Source organism: Sceloporus occidentalis, unplaced genomic scaffold, assembly GCF_023333645.1.
Source record: "Sceloporus occidentalis isolate IW3139 unplaced genomic scaffold, rSceOcc1.0.p SCAF_9, whole genome shotgun sequence".
NCBI lineage: Eukaryota > Metazoa > Chordata > Lepidosauria > Squamata > Phrynosomatidae > Sceloporus > Sceloporus occidentalis.
This window is the reverse complement of record NW_028316989.1, coordinates 16831754-16849392: the sequence shown is the minus strand read 5'-3', so window position 1 is coordinate 16849392 and position 17639 is coordinate 16831754. Positions and strand designations below refer to the sequence as shown.

The window sequence follows — 17639 nt, the reverse complement described above, 5'->3', positions numbered from 1 at the left end:
TCTGTATCTCACTCCTCTCCATCAGATTCCTTGGAGTCTACAGGGTGAATTATGTATGTTATATTATAACAGTATATATTTATGGTGATTTCTTTATTGTTTTTAAGTTAGTTAAATTTGTAAAAACTTTCTGTTTGTTTGAGATTCAGCATAGTATAGTGGTTTGAGTTCTTGTCTAAGACTCTGGGAGACCAGGGTTCAGCCATAGAAACCCACTGCATAATCTTGGATATGTCACACTCTCTCAGCCTTCGAGGTAGGCAGTTGTAACATATCTGAACATACCTTTCCAAGAATATCCTGTGATAGGTTGGCCTTAGGCTTGCTTAAGTCGGAAAGGACTTGAAAGCACACCTGAGCAATCTCTTTGCTTTTAGCACACATTTTTGCACATGTCTTCAAAAGGTTCCAAGTAAAACTGTGAGTTGCTTGAAAATGCAGTTTTTAAACATTGTAGTGCATTTTCTGTCCTTTGTGAGAAAAAAATCATGAATATTTTGCCACTACAATAATGAAGATTAAAATACAGTTCACAATCCAAAATGCTAGACACCAGGACTTTTGTCTGATCCATCATCCCTCGTATTCTCACCAATGATATCATTGTTTGATGGATTTTTGGGTTTGTTCTATAGCCAACACAGCTACCCTTGAATATTCTTATATTTCAAGTGTGGGAAGGCTAATGCCTTCCCTCTTTTGAAACACTTGGTGTTTTCTCATGAGTCAAATTTACCAAGCCTGTTTTTAGATGCGAATACAAGAGGCTGAATCTAAGTTCTAAACGAAACCCTTTAAAAATGTGTTAAGACATAAAATGTCTTTTCTTTATCCAAGGACAATCTTTGCACTTTCTTTATGCAAAACACGTGTGCAGAAAAAAATAATGGGAAAATATTATAGAAATTGGCCATTAGAATGCAAGAAGCTCCCTGCAGGCGCATAATCCGTTATCACTCTCTCTCGCTGCACTTTATTCAAACTGTGCACCCAACCTTAGCTTTGCAAAAATATGCAAAGGTCAAAATAACAAATTGCTTAGAGATTATAAAAATCCCATTTCCCATTCGCTGGAATCTACTCCCAGGAAGCTCCTAGTAATTTGTTGTTTTCACCTTTCTATCTATTTTCACTCTCGACTTCGCCAAGTCCAAGAAAACATGCTATGCTAGGATGTTTGTTTCTCCTTGTTCAACAAAATTTAGGAAGTGAGTTTTAGTTCACCTAAAACTTTTGGGCTTCAGTTCACTTAAAATTAGTAGAGCAAAGCCTCTTTGGGGGGAAAAATTGGAACACGCTGGTTGTGACTAATTTCATTGTGACCAATTTGAAGCATTTTTGTATTGCAATAACCTTGACAGAAAGCTTAATAAAACCACATTGGACTGAGTAAATTATACTTTTGCACACATAACAGTTTTCTTTCTCCTCTTTTCTGATTTTAAAGTCCCAAACAGCCTAGCATTAGGAACAGGGGGGAAATTCATTTAGTACACTAAGCCAAACATCTTAATTCATGGCTTCTGGACTAATGTGCAGATCATAAAATAGATATTCTTCAGATGATACATTATTCTGAGTTTGGCATCACCTATTTTTGTACAGAAAATGTATTCTAAATGTTTCTACAGTATAAGGAGATATTATAGTGTCTCTAAAAAGTAACTTTTCCTAATGCAGATCTCAGGAACTGCCTCCATCCATATGAATCTGCCTAACCCATGTACATCTTGTAACCCATGTACATTGTAACCATGTAACCCACGCATATTATCCAAATTAAAAACCATGTGCTCTTGCCCTTCAGAAGAATGTGTAGAAGGCGCAGGGGCTTTTTTGTGTTGGTACTGCAATGGCAGATAATCTTGCTGAGAAAAGGTCACTGGGCAAGTGATATCTGCATTCTGTCTAAAAGCTATCTTCTACACAAGATTTATTTCATACATTCAGGTTTCATTGTACAGTTATGCCCTAAGAAATCAATGCCACTTAAATTACACATGAGCTTGTTTAACTCCCAGTGACTACAACATATCTACTCTACAGGTGTAAATCCTTACTTGTCTCATTCTCACATGCAACAACAAGAAACCACATCATTTTTCTCTCCAGTGAGATTGATTTGATATATGGTTCTGGAGAGGTGTGCCGAGGATACCATGGACAGCAAAAAGAACAAATAGGTTTGTCCTAGAGCGGATCAAGTCTGAAATTTCCCTGGAGACAAAGACGACTAAACTGAGGCTGTTGTACTTTGGTCACATCATAAGACATGACTCATTAGAAAAGAAAATAATGTTAGGAAAAGTGGAAGGAACTAGGGCCTCATTCCCACTTACAAATAAATCGCTCTGCAATCCGAATCGATGGATCAGTTCAGCAACGGAGCGTGGTTCACACTACATTTGCCCCGATCACATTTTCTTGCTGTAAAATAAAATAAAATAATCTACTTGTGGATCACATTGATGAATGAATCAATACAATTTAAACCATTTCTTGTGGGAGTCTCTCAAAATAACCCACTTGTAGTTCACATTGGCAAATGAATTGGTTCAATTTGAAGAGTTTTCAATGAGTTTTTTTTTCCTCTGTCCATCACTGCAATCGCATTTATGTACTTTTGGCAATGCGCACAAACAAGAGGCGGAGGGTAGAAGGGTGAGTGGACACAGGTTGTTAATTTCTGCTTCCCCACCCGGCGACCCCTTATCACATCATAGTAAATTGATTCCGATCCACATCTCATTCACACTGACACTGAATCGATTTGTGAATTCAATTTTTCGAATCAATTATTGAAATTGATTCACACTTGTGCGAAATCGATTTATCCAAAATATGCAGAAAAAAATCAGCATCAAAAAGATGGGGGTTAAATGGGTCTAGCGCATGGCCCCCCTCTCTGTATCACTTCAGAGTTTCAGTTCAAGTGTGAACCAGGGTCATTTAAACCACTTCAAAATGATTTGCAAACTGGTTTAAAACATAGTGGGAATGAGGCCTAGGAAGAGAGGAAGACCACATGTTAGGTGGATGGACTCAAGGAAGTCATGGGTATGAATTGCAGAAACTGGGAAGAGTAATGGAGGATAGGGAGCCTTGGAGATGTCTTGTCTAAAGGGTTACTATGAGTCAAGATTGACTTGAGGGTAGTTAACAACAACAACAACAACAACAACTTCACTACCCAGTGAACCCAACCAAGTGAAACATGGATGACTTTGCAGTGGAGCTGTTTGAGCCAGCAAGAGTAGTTGCCATTTAGTTACATTTGTGACCTTCAAAACATAAGCAACTGACGACAGCAGTTTTGAGTGATAGTCTGCAATGAAATTGGATAAGACTTGCTTCATCACCAGAATCCCTGTGGACAGGATGTAGATTTGTGGCAGAAGTGCAGTATGTCAAGATACAATCCCTGGCATCTCTACTTAAATGGAGAAAGCAACTTCTATAGAGATAGGTCCAGAATACAGAAAATGTCCATGGTGGGTGTGAGATTCTTTAAGCTACTGAACTAAAACATAAATAACTGTTCTAAGCTGGAAAATCTTTTTCATCAAAAAAGCAACCCAACTGTGAGTTACTAAAGGGCTTGAAGCAGAGGTTCTGCAAGCTGCTCACACATCTTTGACTTCTTGCACCTTCCATGTAACAAATGACTACAGATTTGTCAAATGCAACTGATAGTGTGGCTAATGGGAAACTCTTAACTCTGAGAGCCCAGGGACACAAGGACTTCAAATGTATCCTAATAGGAGAAGCTGCCTTACTGTCTCCACTGCCTGCTATCTGGAAAAGTGTGTGTGTGCGCGCACACACATCCGTGTGTATGTGTATCTATCCCTTCTTTTTCCCAGTATAGAACCCAAAGCAGATTACAGCACATTAAAACAAAGCACAGCTATTTTTGTTGTTGTTGTAGTTGTGTGCCTTCAAGTCATTTCTGGCTTATGGTAACACTGGGCCTGAGTGTATGTAACTCACCCAAGGTTACCAAATGGGTTTCCATGGCCAAGTGGGGAATGGGACCCTGATCTCCAGAGTCATAGTCTAACACTCAAACCACTACACCACACTGGCTCTTAAACTCTTGCAATATGCTCTTAAGAGAGTTGTGTATTTGTTTTTCAATTTTTAGCTAAAATCTTCTTATACAAAAGTTGCAAAACAATTAAATTACTTTCATAAAAGTCCAAATATTCTGGCAATTCTGATGAACTTTATCAACAAATCAACTTTGGTAATTTTCACTTTTAGCAGGAGCAAGGCAGTGGGCCTTTAGTTTATTACACTACAATGTTAGAAAAATCATTTCTTCTGTCACCAGGTATTGATAGGATTGTAGTTCAGCTCAGAAGGAACAGAAAAGGTGGAGAGTGGTAGAAATGATGCCTCTGCTCTTGATATACAAAAGCTCCTGGTATTTTGGTCCCTTGAACCCTGGCTTCTGGGTAGAAGAGACCAGGAGTGAGCAAAGTGTGACCTTGTGGAGGCCCATCTCAAGGCTGTTTTTTGCAGCCATTGGCCTCTCCACATTAGAGATGGAAAGGATATTCAAATTCTGTGCAGAAAAAAAGGTTGTTTCCTGTGCAGAAATGCTGTTTCCTGTGCCAAAAAATCCCCAAACCTCATGTGTGTGAACTTTGTACAGAACAAGACCCAAACTTCAAACAGCCTTCAAAAATAACAAGTTTTTACTGTGCTTCTTCCAGCAGAAAGAACATTGCTAAAATTATTCCTTGCTTCCTTCAAGGATGAAATTACCAATGAATCCCATCCCTGTCTCATGCAGGCTTACCTAGAAAGACTGTCAGGGCCTGTTCAACTGTTGGTCTTGCTTCCGGCTAGTCTGCTTGGTCACCAGACCAAACAGCCTCTTGTCCTCGTTGTCATGTCATCCATCATGTTAAAGATAAGCTTAGGCTTTAGTCACAAATGAGGACCAAATAAAGCAGGTAGGAAACCTCATAAGGGACAGTGGGAGTAATACACCAGGCTCCTAACACATGAGCAGGAATAACAACAGAACTGTAATTGCAATTCTGATATGAGGGGGAAGTTACCGTTTAGTAGAGTGTTCTCTCAGACATTGTGAATGATCTGACAATGGGGAGAAAAGCAAGGGAAGAATTAATTGCTACCTGAAAACAATTTCACACCAGACTAAACAGAGAAAATATTTTTTTTCCCTCATAAAACCCACCCTAGATACCTTGTGTGGACTAGTTTGTAATCTAAGTTTGGATGATAAAGCAAAGAAATTACATAGTTACTTTGAACTGGGATGGAGATGCATTCAATTAAGGGAAAATATTAGACATTAATTTTAGTGTAATTTCAAGGGGCTGGGCATTTCTGAATATAAATCTATTAGACTTAAAATTGGTTTGCTTTCCATAATTATCCTCAGCACTTCAATCTGCAGATGTCAATTTTCCAGATAATCCAAATATTCTGTCAGTACTTAAATGTTTGCTGAATATTCACCAACTGTCTGCATCTTCTGGTATTTCAACTCAGTATTTGATATCTGGTATCAGCATTTGATAGGTGACATGCAATAGAATTTCATATTCAATAATAATAGATGATTGACCTGCAATGGTAATTGACATGTGACACAATGGTATTATTTGGCAGCAAACAGGATTTCTGTGGTTTTAAATCATATGCCTGCCAAAACAGCCATTAGATGGAAAAATTTCAAACTGTGAAACTTTCAGAGAGAAAATGCAAAATTCTATTTCTGAATTTGAAATGTCACATTAAACATCTGACTGACATGTTTGGATACATCTGATTCTGTTATATCAAAGAATGTAGCAAGATTTGGAAAACATTTTTTCCATTTCATATCTTCTATTTATGGGATAGTGGGAAGGCTAGAAGTCATGATCACAGTTATGAATGTGTAACCTAGAATTATGCAGTCATAACATATTGGTATTCAATAGTGTAGGGAATATGCAGGGATAATAAAAGTCCCCCAATCCTCTTTTATCAGGCAACAGCCAATGCATGCAACAAGGGTCTGTTCTCCTGGTGATCAGGGTACATCCAACTGGCAATTCAACCAGTTGCAACAATCTCTAGTGTGATCATGAAAAGCAAGAACCATATTGCAATTCCTCCTCACATTTAAGATCATTCATAGGAGTGGAGTGGAAATGCCAGTCTGCTACAACAGGAGAACTGACCACTGCTGCTGACAGTAGTTGCTACCTGGTAAGGCAGGATTTTGGTAAGGCGGATTGGGCCAGATACTATATTCAAGCATCCTTAATTAAGTAGTCGATATACAATCTTATCCAATCTGAAGTCAAAGGCTTTCATGGCCGGCATCCATCGTTTTTGTGGGGTTTCAGGCTATGTGGCCATGTTCTAGAAGAGTTTATTCCTGATGTTTCACCAGCATCCATGACTGGCATCTTCAGAGAATGCTGGCATAGAAGAGAGCTGGATAGAACATGGCCACACAGACCAAAAAACCCACAAAAAACAATCTTATCCAATATTTCATTAAAAATGCAGAGAAAATAATAATACAGTCACCCCTCTTCTACATCTTACATCCACGGATGTATTCTACATCCACAGATTCAGCCATCCATGGCTTGAAAATGTTCAATGTCCTCCCCTCAAAAGCAAACCTTGATTTTGCAATTTTATGTAAGGAACACCATTTTTCTATCCTATTGAATGTAATGGGACTTGAGCATCCCAGCCTTTCAGTTTCCAGGGGTGGGGGTTTCTAGAACCAAACCCTAACCAAGGGCCAACTTTAATAATAAAGCAGGAAGACAGGAGAAAAATATGATAAGAAGGTGTATAGCAGTTGTTAGCTCAGTGAGTCATGGAAAGTAAGGGAGGAGATCCAGCAACACTGTAAAAAACAAAACAAAATGTATGCTTAAGCATTTTTAAAAGACAAACAAACCAATAATAGCTCTTGTAAGAGGATCGATCAGCTGTACTTTAGTGTTTGACAGCTAGTTTCCTGGTTTGGATCCATGCCTGCCATTTAGGGAGGCACAAAGTCAGGTGAAGGAGGAAAAGAACTTCAAAACTGATAAACTGCGTGGATTTAAAGGCCTGTTACAGACAGCCAAAATAAAGCTGCTTCGAGTCACAGTGGAGGTATGGTGTTTCAATGATGCATGCGTCCTAAGAGTCCAGAAACCACACCAAAGCCACGCTCCAGTCCTTAGGGTTGGAGCATGGCTTTGGTGCGACTTCTGGACTCTTAGGACGTATACATAATTGAAACACCATACCTCCACTGTGACTCGAAGCAGCTTTATTTTGGCTGTCTGTAACAGGCCAAAGTTTGCAAGACCTGAACTGCTGTAGTTTTTAAACATTTTTAAAAGAGTATGCTCTTTCCATTTTGTTAAATATTTATAACAATCCAGAAAGCCTGTGTGGCTGGATATGTATAGACCTACAGCATGTGCAACTGCATTAATATGGTATATTCAAGAGATGCAACCCCCCCCCCCCCGCTACTTTTGTTGAGACAGTCAAATCTACCAATATTTTTTCCATCTCTGGTTTGTGGCAAATGTAGTCGTTCTTTCAAGTGCTCCGATTTTGCAATTTTGTTTAATTTGCCTTTGCTTTAAAAATGTCTGTTTGTTTTATAAGATGTTAAAACGTTTTATTGATTTTAATACACATTTAGTGATTGTTAGAAACCTTGAATACCTTCCCCTTGCTGGCAGGGCATAAATAAGATAGATGATTTATTAAACACATAGAATTATTTCTCCTTTTTAGTTTTCCAAGATGAAATCTGACATTCCTTGCTTGTAGGCCTCCCTAGGATGCATATCTGAAATAAATGTAATGGATGCATTCTTCATTTTTTAATGTGTTCTCCGAATTTTCTCCTTTCCCCCTTTCAGTCTATACAATTCTTTCCCCCCCTCTTTTGTACAACCTGAATCTATCCAAATAGAGCTGTGTTTTATTAAAGTATATTCCTCTTTTCCTTGCACAAAACCACTCCCTCCTCCCATCTACTCACTGCAAAGACCGAGCAAGAGCTGGGCAAAGAGAGAGTCCATGAATCAAACCTGCAGGAAGTGTATGGAGTAGTTACAATTTATACATGCAAGATAGAAGGATTCAACCTGGAGGAAAGAGCCTGAGTTGTGAGTAACGATGAGGCTGAGGGTATCTCTGCAAATAAATCCTGTTGCCTTCGAGTGTTGTGCACCTGGGCAGTGCATGGGAAAGGCTGTATTTCATGCCATGGGTATGTATATAAAATATTTCCCATCTTTCAATTAGATTCCTGATGGGATCTCTGACCAGCCTTCAGTATTGCCTCCTGGCTCCAAAAGACACATCAGCTTCATCCATCTTGCCCTGCCTGTGACGAAGCTGTAAATCATTTTAATGGAATCCTCAGATTCAGATATTAGGAGCGTCTAATTTATTGGTGCTTTAGGATGAAAGGATGGAGGAATCATTACAGAGCACCTCAGACGGGCTACGTGCAGCCCTTTTAATGCAACACTGGGAGCCTTTGAATAAATCATTTGTCTCGTGATATATTTTAAGCTCAGAGCCTTCCCTCCCTTCCCTACATGGTTTCATCCAAGGGCCTCAATGTGTATGTATGTGCCTTCAAGTTGCCTGTTGGCTTATGGTGACCCCATGAATTTCATAGGGTTTTCTTAAGCAAGGAATGCTTAAAGGTAATTTTGCCAATCTCTTTCTCTGAAATATACCCTATAGCACCTAGGAACAATTGGCAGACTTCTCTCCGAGGACTAACTAAGGCTGACCCTACTTAGCTCCCAAGATCAGACAAGATCTAGTACCTTTTAGGTATTTGGACTATCCAAGGCCTCCCTACTTCCCATTAATTGGGGAGCCTTCCCTATCCTACCATACTTCCCTGATGCTGCAACTTCCTAAGATGACCTTTTCCAGGCCTGATCATTGCCACTATTGGCTTAACCTTCAAGATTTCTGAAAGTATCATATGTTCCCAGAGGAAGCCTGCTTAAGACACTATTGACACACATACATACACACAACATTGTGGGGAAAGGGAAAGGCATTGCAGAGGAGTTATGGGAACCAACTCCAACTCTCCCTGGCCTGCATTTTTATTATCATTGTCATTACTTTCAGAGTCCACCACATGTTACTCATTGGAGTATTGGGCCTTTGGTGATCCCACTTCTGTCCAAATTCTATCATTTTCAGTTCTATCTAGGAAGCCATGAAGTCTCATTGGATAATGTGGCATATTCCGAGGAGTGTCATATTTTATAACTATGCTATTATGCTCCTATCTATGGCTACTCCATTCAGTTGTTTGGTCAGTCCATTTGGCATTGCTCCCAGAACACCTCATCATCTTTTCCCTTTCTTTGACTTGGATTCTGCTCTCCTTCAGGATTGCTACATCTTTAATCCAAGCTTCTTCTCCCCCTCCCCCCATCATGTCCAGCATATTCTAATTGTTTGTCAGTTTGAATCTTAAAGGGTTTTTATGTCATCATTTTCAACAAGATTTTCAAGGGTATCTTCCTTTAAAAAAAGGATTTATTTTTATTACATTATTATCATGATCATATACCAATTTCACAGTCTACTAGGTGTTATCCACTGGGGTTCAATGACTGGATATTAAAAAATAATAAAATATCATACCATTAAAAGCCAATCACAGTCAATTTCTTAGTTTAATAGAATAAAAATGTTTCACTTGCCAAGAGAAAGGAGAGAAGGCAGGGAGTCATGAAGCTTCATTGGGAAGGGAATTCCAGTTTGGGAGCAGCCAAGGAGAAGACCTGCTGCCTTTGACCTATCAAATAAGCTTGGGAAGGTGGTGGGATTAAAGGAAGGCCAAACTGGGTTGATGCTAGTACCAGAAGACTGCTGATGCAAGATTTATCTTCATGGGTTGATGCTAGCACCAGAAGGATGCTCATGTAGAATTTAGCTGTATTCAGCTATTTTAGCTACTTCTGATTCTCTCCTATCCTCTCCAAAATTAGCTCATGCATACCTGCACTGTGAGACCTTATTTACAGCATCATCATCGTCATCATGTCAAAACTTGGATTCGAGGCAGTTTATAAATTAAAATGAGTACAGTATACACAGATTAGACATCCATGGGGGAGGGGGGAAGCAAACTTTGCTGATTTACATAAGGGATGCCATTATATTATGCCATTGTACATAATGGACTTTATTTATAATGGATTTTGATATCCACGGAGCAGGGGCGGGGGTCCTGGAACCTAACCCCAGTGGATATTGAGCACCCACTGTACAATCCAGTTGAGAATTCATACAATTGAGGCATGTCATCAACAACAACTTTCTAGTTAAGAGAACCCAGCAGACCTAAGTTCTCCCCTTCTGCATTGTCTACATTCTCTGCTTTTTCATCTATTTCACTGGATGAATTATCTAAATTGCTTAGGTCGTCTAATCCTTCAACTTGTTCTTTTGATCCAGTTCCTTCCTGTTTCCTAATTACCATTGCTCCTACTATATTACCTTCTCTTCATATTATTAATCTCGCTCTCTCTACTGGTTTGTTTTGCTCCATGTTTAAGCATGCTATTGTCTCTCCAGCTTTTAACAAGTCCTCACTTGACCCATCCTCTCTTTCTAACTATCGTCCTATCTCACTGTTACCTTTCTTTTCTAAGACTATCTTTTTGGCTCACCATTTTGATCATGTCACCCCACTACTGGTATATCTCCCCTGGCTGCCCATTCCTTTTAGGATCTGGTATAAGTTGCTTCTGTTAGCAGTCAAAGGAATTCATAACCTCCTCCCCTCTCCTTATCTGTGTGCTCTTATCTCATCTTACCATCCTGCTTGAACCAACCTATGATGCAGGGGCTTGGACCTCCTTGTTCAGCCAAGGGCTTCATCTTCTCTGGATCAGATTAATCTTTTTTCACTTGCAGCACCTCACTCTTGGAACCATCTCCCCAGACATCTATGGACTATTTCCTCTTTGGCCAGTTTCAAGTCCAAACTAAAGACTTTCGTATTCTCCTGAGGTTACAGGTGAATAGATTTCCACTGAACATTAGTAGGAATGTCTTGACAGTAAGAGTGATTTGGCTTTGGAACCAATTGCTTAGAGAGGTGGTGGGGTCTTCTTTTCTGGAGGTGTTCAAAAAGAGGCTGGGCAGCTACATGCTGGGGATGCTCTAGCTGAGATCCTGCATAGAGCATGAGGGTCATGACTCTTTGATCTACATAGATTGTCCCCAGAACCATCTCTCTTTCTATTCACTCCAGATTCTTTGCAGGTGCTCCACATACCTTATAACATTTCGCCAAGGTACCAATAGAATGCTACCTATTTTCAGGGCAAATGGGACTGCATGGAACTTTCCATCCACCTGACACACTCACCAACATGGTTATCAAGGTCCACAGCACTCGGAAGAAAATGTATAATCTTCCCAGGCTGGGGAATACAATACATGTATTTTATTAGTCTAACCTTGTTGCTGAGAGAGTTCTGTCCATTTAGCTATGAATAATTCAGCTTGAAACAGGGTTTATTGAAGGGTGCTGTCCAAAACATCCCAGTTAAGACTCTGGCAGCTCTTTCCATTATAAATCCCCTATATACCGAAGGTTTTATCATGCCATTACTAAATGGAAGCTAAATGGGATGGAGAAAAGGAATCTCCCTGTGTGAGTACACAGCGGACAAAGTCTTTGCAGTTAAACAGAGCATCTCTGTGACTTCTAATACTATGTTGTACTATAAACATCAGTTCCACTACATTTTTACAACTTATTTCTATGCATATTTGGCTAGAAGTGACTCTCAGTAAGTTCTGTGTGGCTTCTTCCCTGGTAAATGTGCAAAAACCTGCAGTCATCCAGTGCAATCCTGTTCATGTTTATTCAAAAATAAATTAATCCAGAGCTAGGAAATGTTACTTTTGGATTAAAATCTCCAGAATCCACTGTCCATGGTGGCTGGGGGGGATTCTTTTGCAAGTTCTTTCAGATGCTATGCTCAATGGGGTTTACTTTCTGGTATGAGAGTGTAAAACTGTAACTTCAGAGGCTTTCAAACAGATGAGCTGAGATGTCACTAGTGCTTCCTTTGTTGTTTTGAACAGTTCCTGAAAATCAGCCTCTGGGGGACGGATGGGGGAATTGAATGGGGACTTCCGGCCGCATCGGCAGTGTTCCAGCATGCGGTAATATGGGTAATAACCCCATTCCACTCCCTTCCTGCCCCCTTTTGTTCCGCTGGGCCCATTCTCCAGGGTCCGTGCAATGAAGTCCAACATTTGATCCCAGATATGAGAACTCTTTTACTATCTCTATTCCCTCATTGTTTAGTTTGAATATGTGTAAGTTCTCTGTGGTCATCATTTTTTGTTTTCTTTCTGTTCAACAGTAAACCTTCCATTGCACATTCTTCTTTGATCTTCCTTACTAGTTGTTCCAAGTCTGTGAGGTTCTCTGCTAGTATTATGGTGTCGTCAGCATATCTCACATTGTTGATATTTCTTCCTCCTATTTTCACTCTTCTCTCTTCCTCTTCCATGTCCAAGCCTGCTTTCCTTATAGTATGTTCTGCATATAATTTGAATAGGTAGGGTGATAGAATGCAGCCTTGTCTGACCCCTTTGGTGCACCATTTGCTGGTCTGCCTCTGGCAGCAAAATATCTTAGGGGCAGCCTTGTCTGTAATCTGATCATTCAGCTCTGCAGAATAGTTGATAGAGGGTATCGGCATGCAGGAATAGATTTCACAATAAAATTGGAATGCACTCTACTTGATAGCAATTGTTTCTCACAGAGGAAGAGGGTGATATTGAGGTGGCAAGGTAAAAGCAGCATGAAGTGTCATTTTGTTAAAAGAGAGACTGAGGGTGGATCTCAAAGGGCAGGCTGACCTGCTGTTTCCATATACCTGATTGCCTGTTTTGCTGTGTTCTGATTGCCTTTGGCATCTGCCCTGGCACGTTTGTCACTAGCCATGAGGGTTGGTCCCTTGCTAAAAAAGCATCTTTGCTATTGCGCCTCCTTCATAATACCTCTGAGGCATCATTGTCAAGGAGGTGTCATTATCTTGTCAGGACTGCCTCCTTCTTGAGGTGTTAACTTCTCTTTGGAAGGCGAAAATTACAAGCTACGGCGCCAATCACAAGCTGATGTGAAAGATGCAAATTATTTCTATCTTGCATCAGAAGAAATTAGCAAGACTGGGTTGCCTCTTCTGTCCTAGGATGGAAGTAGAGCAGTGAGAGGAGGAAAGAACTCCAATTGCATTGCCTTGGCTCATTCTAAGGTGAATTTTTGATGCCAGGAGATTGCTGTTGCTCTTGTTTTTCAGTCACAACCTTTCAAATGGAACAATGCAATAGCAAAAAACAGTCAGGGAAGGCATGCCTTCCAATATTTTCACAGATGAAAACCAGAACATATGGTCAAGCAATATCAGAGCATGGTCAAGATGGCAAATAAGGAAAAACACATAAGCTAGGAGAGGCTGCAGCAGTTTTCTTTTGCCTGAAACTACTGGGAAGAGCAAGACTCCACTCCCTCCTCTCCTTTCCTCCCTGATATTGTTTATTGAGTGCAAACTATTTTAGCACTATGGACACAGTTTGCAGCAACTGAAGTAATCTAATGACCAAGATGGGAGGTAGAGAGAGAAAGTGGGACATTTTAAAAGCAAGCTAAAAATGTGATGGCAGGGGATTAATTGAAACTGTCCCTGCCAAATTGAGACAGTTGGAGGGCATAAAAGGGACAGGAGGTGGTTCAGGAGAAATGAGGCTCCCTGCCATTTACAGCTACCCATTGCATTGTAAGTTGGTGCAGTGGCTAAAGCTACAGCCACACTATAGACATAATGCAGTCTGATAGCATTTTAACTGCCATAGCTCCATCCTATGGAATTCTTGAAATTGTAGTTTCTTGTGGCACCAGAGCTCTTTGACAGAGCAATCTAAATGTCCCACAAAACTATGGCATGATACAGACAGGCCAAAATAAAGCTGCTTCGAGTCACTTTGCAAATATGCTGTTTAAATGATACATGCATCCTAAGAGTCCAGAAGCCGCTCCAAAGCCACGCTCCAGTCCTAAGGACTGGGGTGCAGCTTTGGTTCAGCTTCCAGACTCTTAGGATGCATGCATCATTGAAACACCATACTTCCAAAGTGACCTGAAGCAGCTTTATTTTGGCCTGTCTGTATAGGGCTTATGATTCCCAGAATTCTATAGCATTGACCCATGGCAGTTAAAGCATTGTCAACCTGCATTTAATTCTGCATTGCAGATTAAGCTTGTGTGACTATGAACTGGGAAGACTTGGGTTAAACTCTGTCCCTTACCATGAACTCATGAAGAGGATCTTGAGGCCTCCATTAATCTAGTCTCACGCTTGGATCCCCTTTAACTAATTAACTAAATAAATACAAACAAACAAAGGAAGATTGGAAAGAGAAACATCATAACTGGAATATATGCACAAACTCCATCAACAGTGCGTTGGAGAGAGAGAATGGTTTCCTGGCAGTTGGCACACTACACATAGTTTAGCACTAGTCAACCACCCAGCCTCATGAAAGCATCCCTGGTCATTTTATCACATCTACTTTCTGGTTCTATTTTCTGGCATCACATTGCATTCGAAGAACTTCCTCTACCATTCATGTGATTATCTACTCACCTTGACTTTAGGCAATATCTTTCTTTCCTCCTTCCTGCAAGCAGAAAGGATTGTAGTCTGAAGGGTCAAGGGTGGATATCTGAGCCTGAAACAATCTATCAGTCAGTGGCAAAATTCAGGAACATCAAGATTGCCCAGGGGGAAAATTAATGCACAATTTAGGAGATGTGTCAGAACCAAAACCTGACAGATCAGGCCTGAGAGAATCCCATGTATGAGTGGAGAAGGTTTTTAGAAACCGGAGTTTGCACTTTTTTTCAAACTCCAGTACTGGTTATCTAGCAGAAGAGAACTTTACTGATTCAATCAGCAAAATATACTGGCTGTCTGGCATGCATACCCTCCTATCCTATAAAATCCACAGGTGTTCTCAGTCTGCAAGCTAGCTGGGGGGAAAAAACCCGATATCACTGAATTTGGCTGCCTGCCTCTCTTTAACACTGTGTTGATAAAGATTTAATTGGCAATTCTTGTCTGTAATGTAAGATAATTGCAGATATTCCCAGGAATTGTTTATGGAGTGGAAGGAAACAGATGCATCTGAGATGTATTGGAAGAGTTTAATTAAAGACTTTATAAAAGTGCAACAGATGGCAACTTGCTAGCTAAAGGGGCAGGAGGCAGAGGGCTTTGGTGGCATCTCAGGGTCTTGAAGGAGGCTTTTCTTCCCTGCTGGCTGAACATGTTCTTTCCAGACATCTCTGTTCTGTTGGCATCCCCGTGTTTCATGCCCTCTAACATTTCACAAATGAATACAGGCACACATTTGTACACTGGCAACAAACTCCCTGGCACATCAAGGATCACAGGCCTGGGTGTCTGTTTTGATCATACTGGTGAATAACTTTCTATGCCTTGTTTCTTTTTTTCACAGGCTGAAAAGCAAGGGATGTTCATAGCGTATCTCTGGCAAATCCACCGGGTTTGCAAAAACAAGGCCACTTCGGTATTTGAATGGATAGGGCCAGGTAGATCAGTAGATGAGCCTATACTCTCCAACTGTCCTAATTTGGCATGGATAGTCCCAATAAATCCTCTGTCATCCAACTCTATCAGCTGCTTTTAAAATGTCCCAGTTTCACTCCCCTCCTCCCACTTTCCCTGTTCTTCTTCAGCTTACTCCAAATGCTGCAAACTGGGCTCAAAGTCCAAAAGTAGTTTGCAGTCAATTAACCTGAAAACAAGAGACAGAGGATAAGAGAGGGAAAAATCTTGCCCTAGGAGAGGCTGGTCCAGTCTCTCCTAGCTCATCTGTTCTTCCTTAGAAATCACATTTTCCATTTTGACCACACTCTGATGTTGCGTAGCTACATGTCTTCTAGTTTTCATCTGCAAAACGCCGGAGGGTATGCATGAGCCACATAATCAGAACTGAGGTGCACATAGAAATGTATTGTGGCCTTGAAGTAGAAATTAAAAGCTTAAATCTAATCAATAATTGTCGCAATGGCTCATAACTGCAAATAGGACAAGGGAAACAAGCAAGAACTGCAGTTAACGGCTTAACCCAATCACACTGTAAACCTTTAGCCACACTTATAAGCAATGGGCCTCTGCTGAGCCTTGTGGTTAATTGTTTTTATGCCAACTTGAATAAGTTTATATATCATGAACGGCAATGAATCTGACTATGTTAAGAGGTTGATTGAGTAATACAGTTCTGGGAAGGTTCTAGAAAGTTTGTGGTTAAGACTATATATGCATGTGTGTCATGATATTCAGTTGTAGTGGAGTATCATAAAGCTCCATCTACATGTATGTATGGTACAACTGGGTTTTGGCTGATCATCTATGTCAGATCTCTGACCTCCAGGCAAAGGACTCTCTGAAAAGGGGCCCAAGTGGGGGTTCCCATTTCATCCTTCCAGGAAGACGGTGTTGCAAAGTCCCAGGACTTTTGCAAACCTTCGTTTCCTGACAGTTGGCCAGGATGTACATGAAGTAAGGCCAATCCAAAGCCATATAATGCTTATGTTGAGATGTTCCAATTTGGAACTTGAACAGCTCACTGGGTGGGGCAGGTAAACATAGAATATACATAGACTCCTTCCTGGATCTGACCAGGTGGCTCATGAAACACAGACTTCATTTACACTGTAGAATTAATGCAGTTACCACTTTAAGTGCTATGGCTCAATGCTATGGCATTTTGGGATTTATAGTTTTGCAAGATATTTAGCCTTCTCTGTCAAAGAACTCAGGTGCCACAACAAACTACAAATCCTTGGCTTGGTGCAGGGATGGGCATGTTAACATCCTCACACTGGCCCACGAACCAACCTGGGTGTTGTGCTGTTTTTTTAATTGAGTATGTTTTTAACTGATTATTAATTGATTTTGGTTTTGTTTAATCATTTTTTGGCTTCTGCATTTTTGTGAATTGTAACTGTTTGGTTTTTTGTTTCTTTATTCTGTCGCAAGCTGCCTTAAATCTCAAACTGGGGAAAGGGGGATATAACTAACTAACTAACAACAACAAATGATCTAGTTGGAACAGTGAAATAACAAGAAGACTGCTAGGCTGTCAGAATTTGGGGGTTACTTCTAAAATGTGCCTGGCCCATCTTGCCAGCATCTCTGTGCTACCTTTGCCAAATCCCAGGATCATCCTTTCAAGATTTTCTCTGACCTCTCAGGGGCTCTTGTCTTTTTTCCACTGCTCGGTGTTCATTTCACTTCAGGCTCTTTTGGAAAGTGATTACCCAGGAGAGATTTGGTTACACCGCACAGTTGGCATCAGCAAAGGAAACATTGGTCGCTGGGGCAGCGAGATACTTGGCAGTTTTTGCCTGCGTTTTGGGTTTCTCTGCCAGAGCTGCTCTCTCTCTCTGCTCTGATGGCTGGACTTTGGAAGCAGCTTATTTTAATTTCTGCCCTTGCTTGTTTCTCACCAGGTAAGTTTAAATCCTGAGACATCCCCATCCCTGACTTTTC

The 17639-nt window shown here is 40.5% G+C and overlaps 1 protein-coding gene across 1 annotated transcript in view; it reads left to right on the top strand.

The window, feature by feature from the left end:
- The first annotated feature begins 12163 nt into the window (after positions 1-12163).
- Positions 12164-17639, top strand: part of LOC149306992 (uncharacterized) — a 117169-nt gene continuing 111693 nt past the window's right edge. The window contains exons 1-2 of the mRNA XM_089538237.1: positions 12164-12216; positions 17412-17599. Coding sequence (XP_089394363.1) covers positions 12164-12216; positions 17412-17599 — 241 coding nt within the window. The remainder of the gene's footprint in view (positions 12217-17411; positions 17600-17639) is intronic.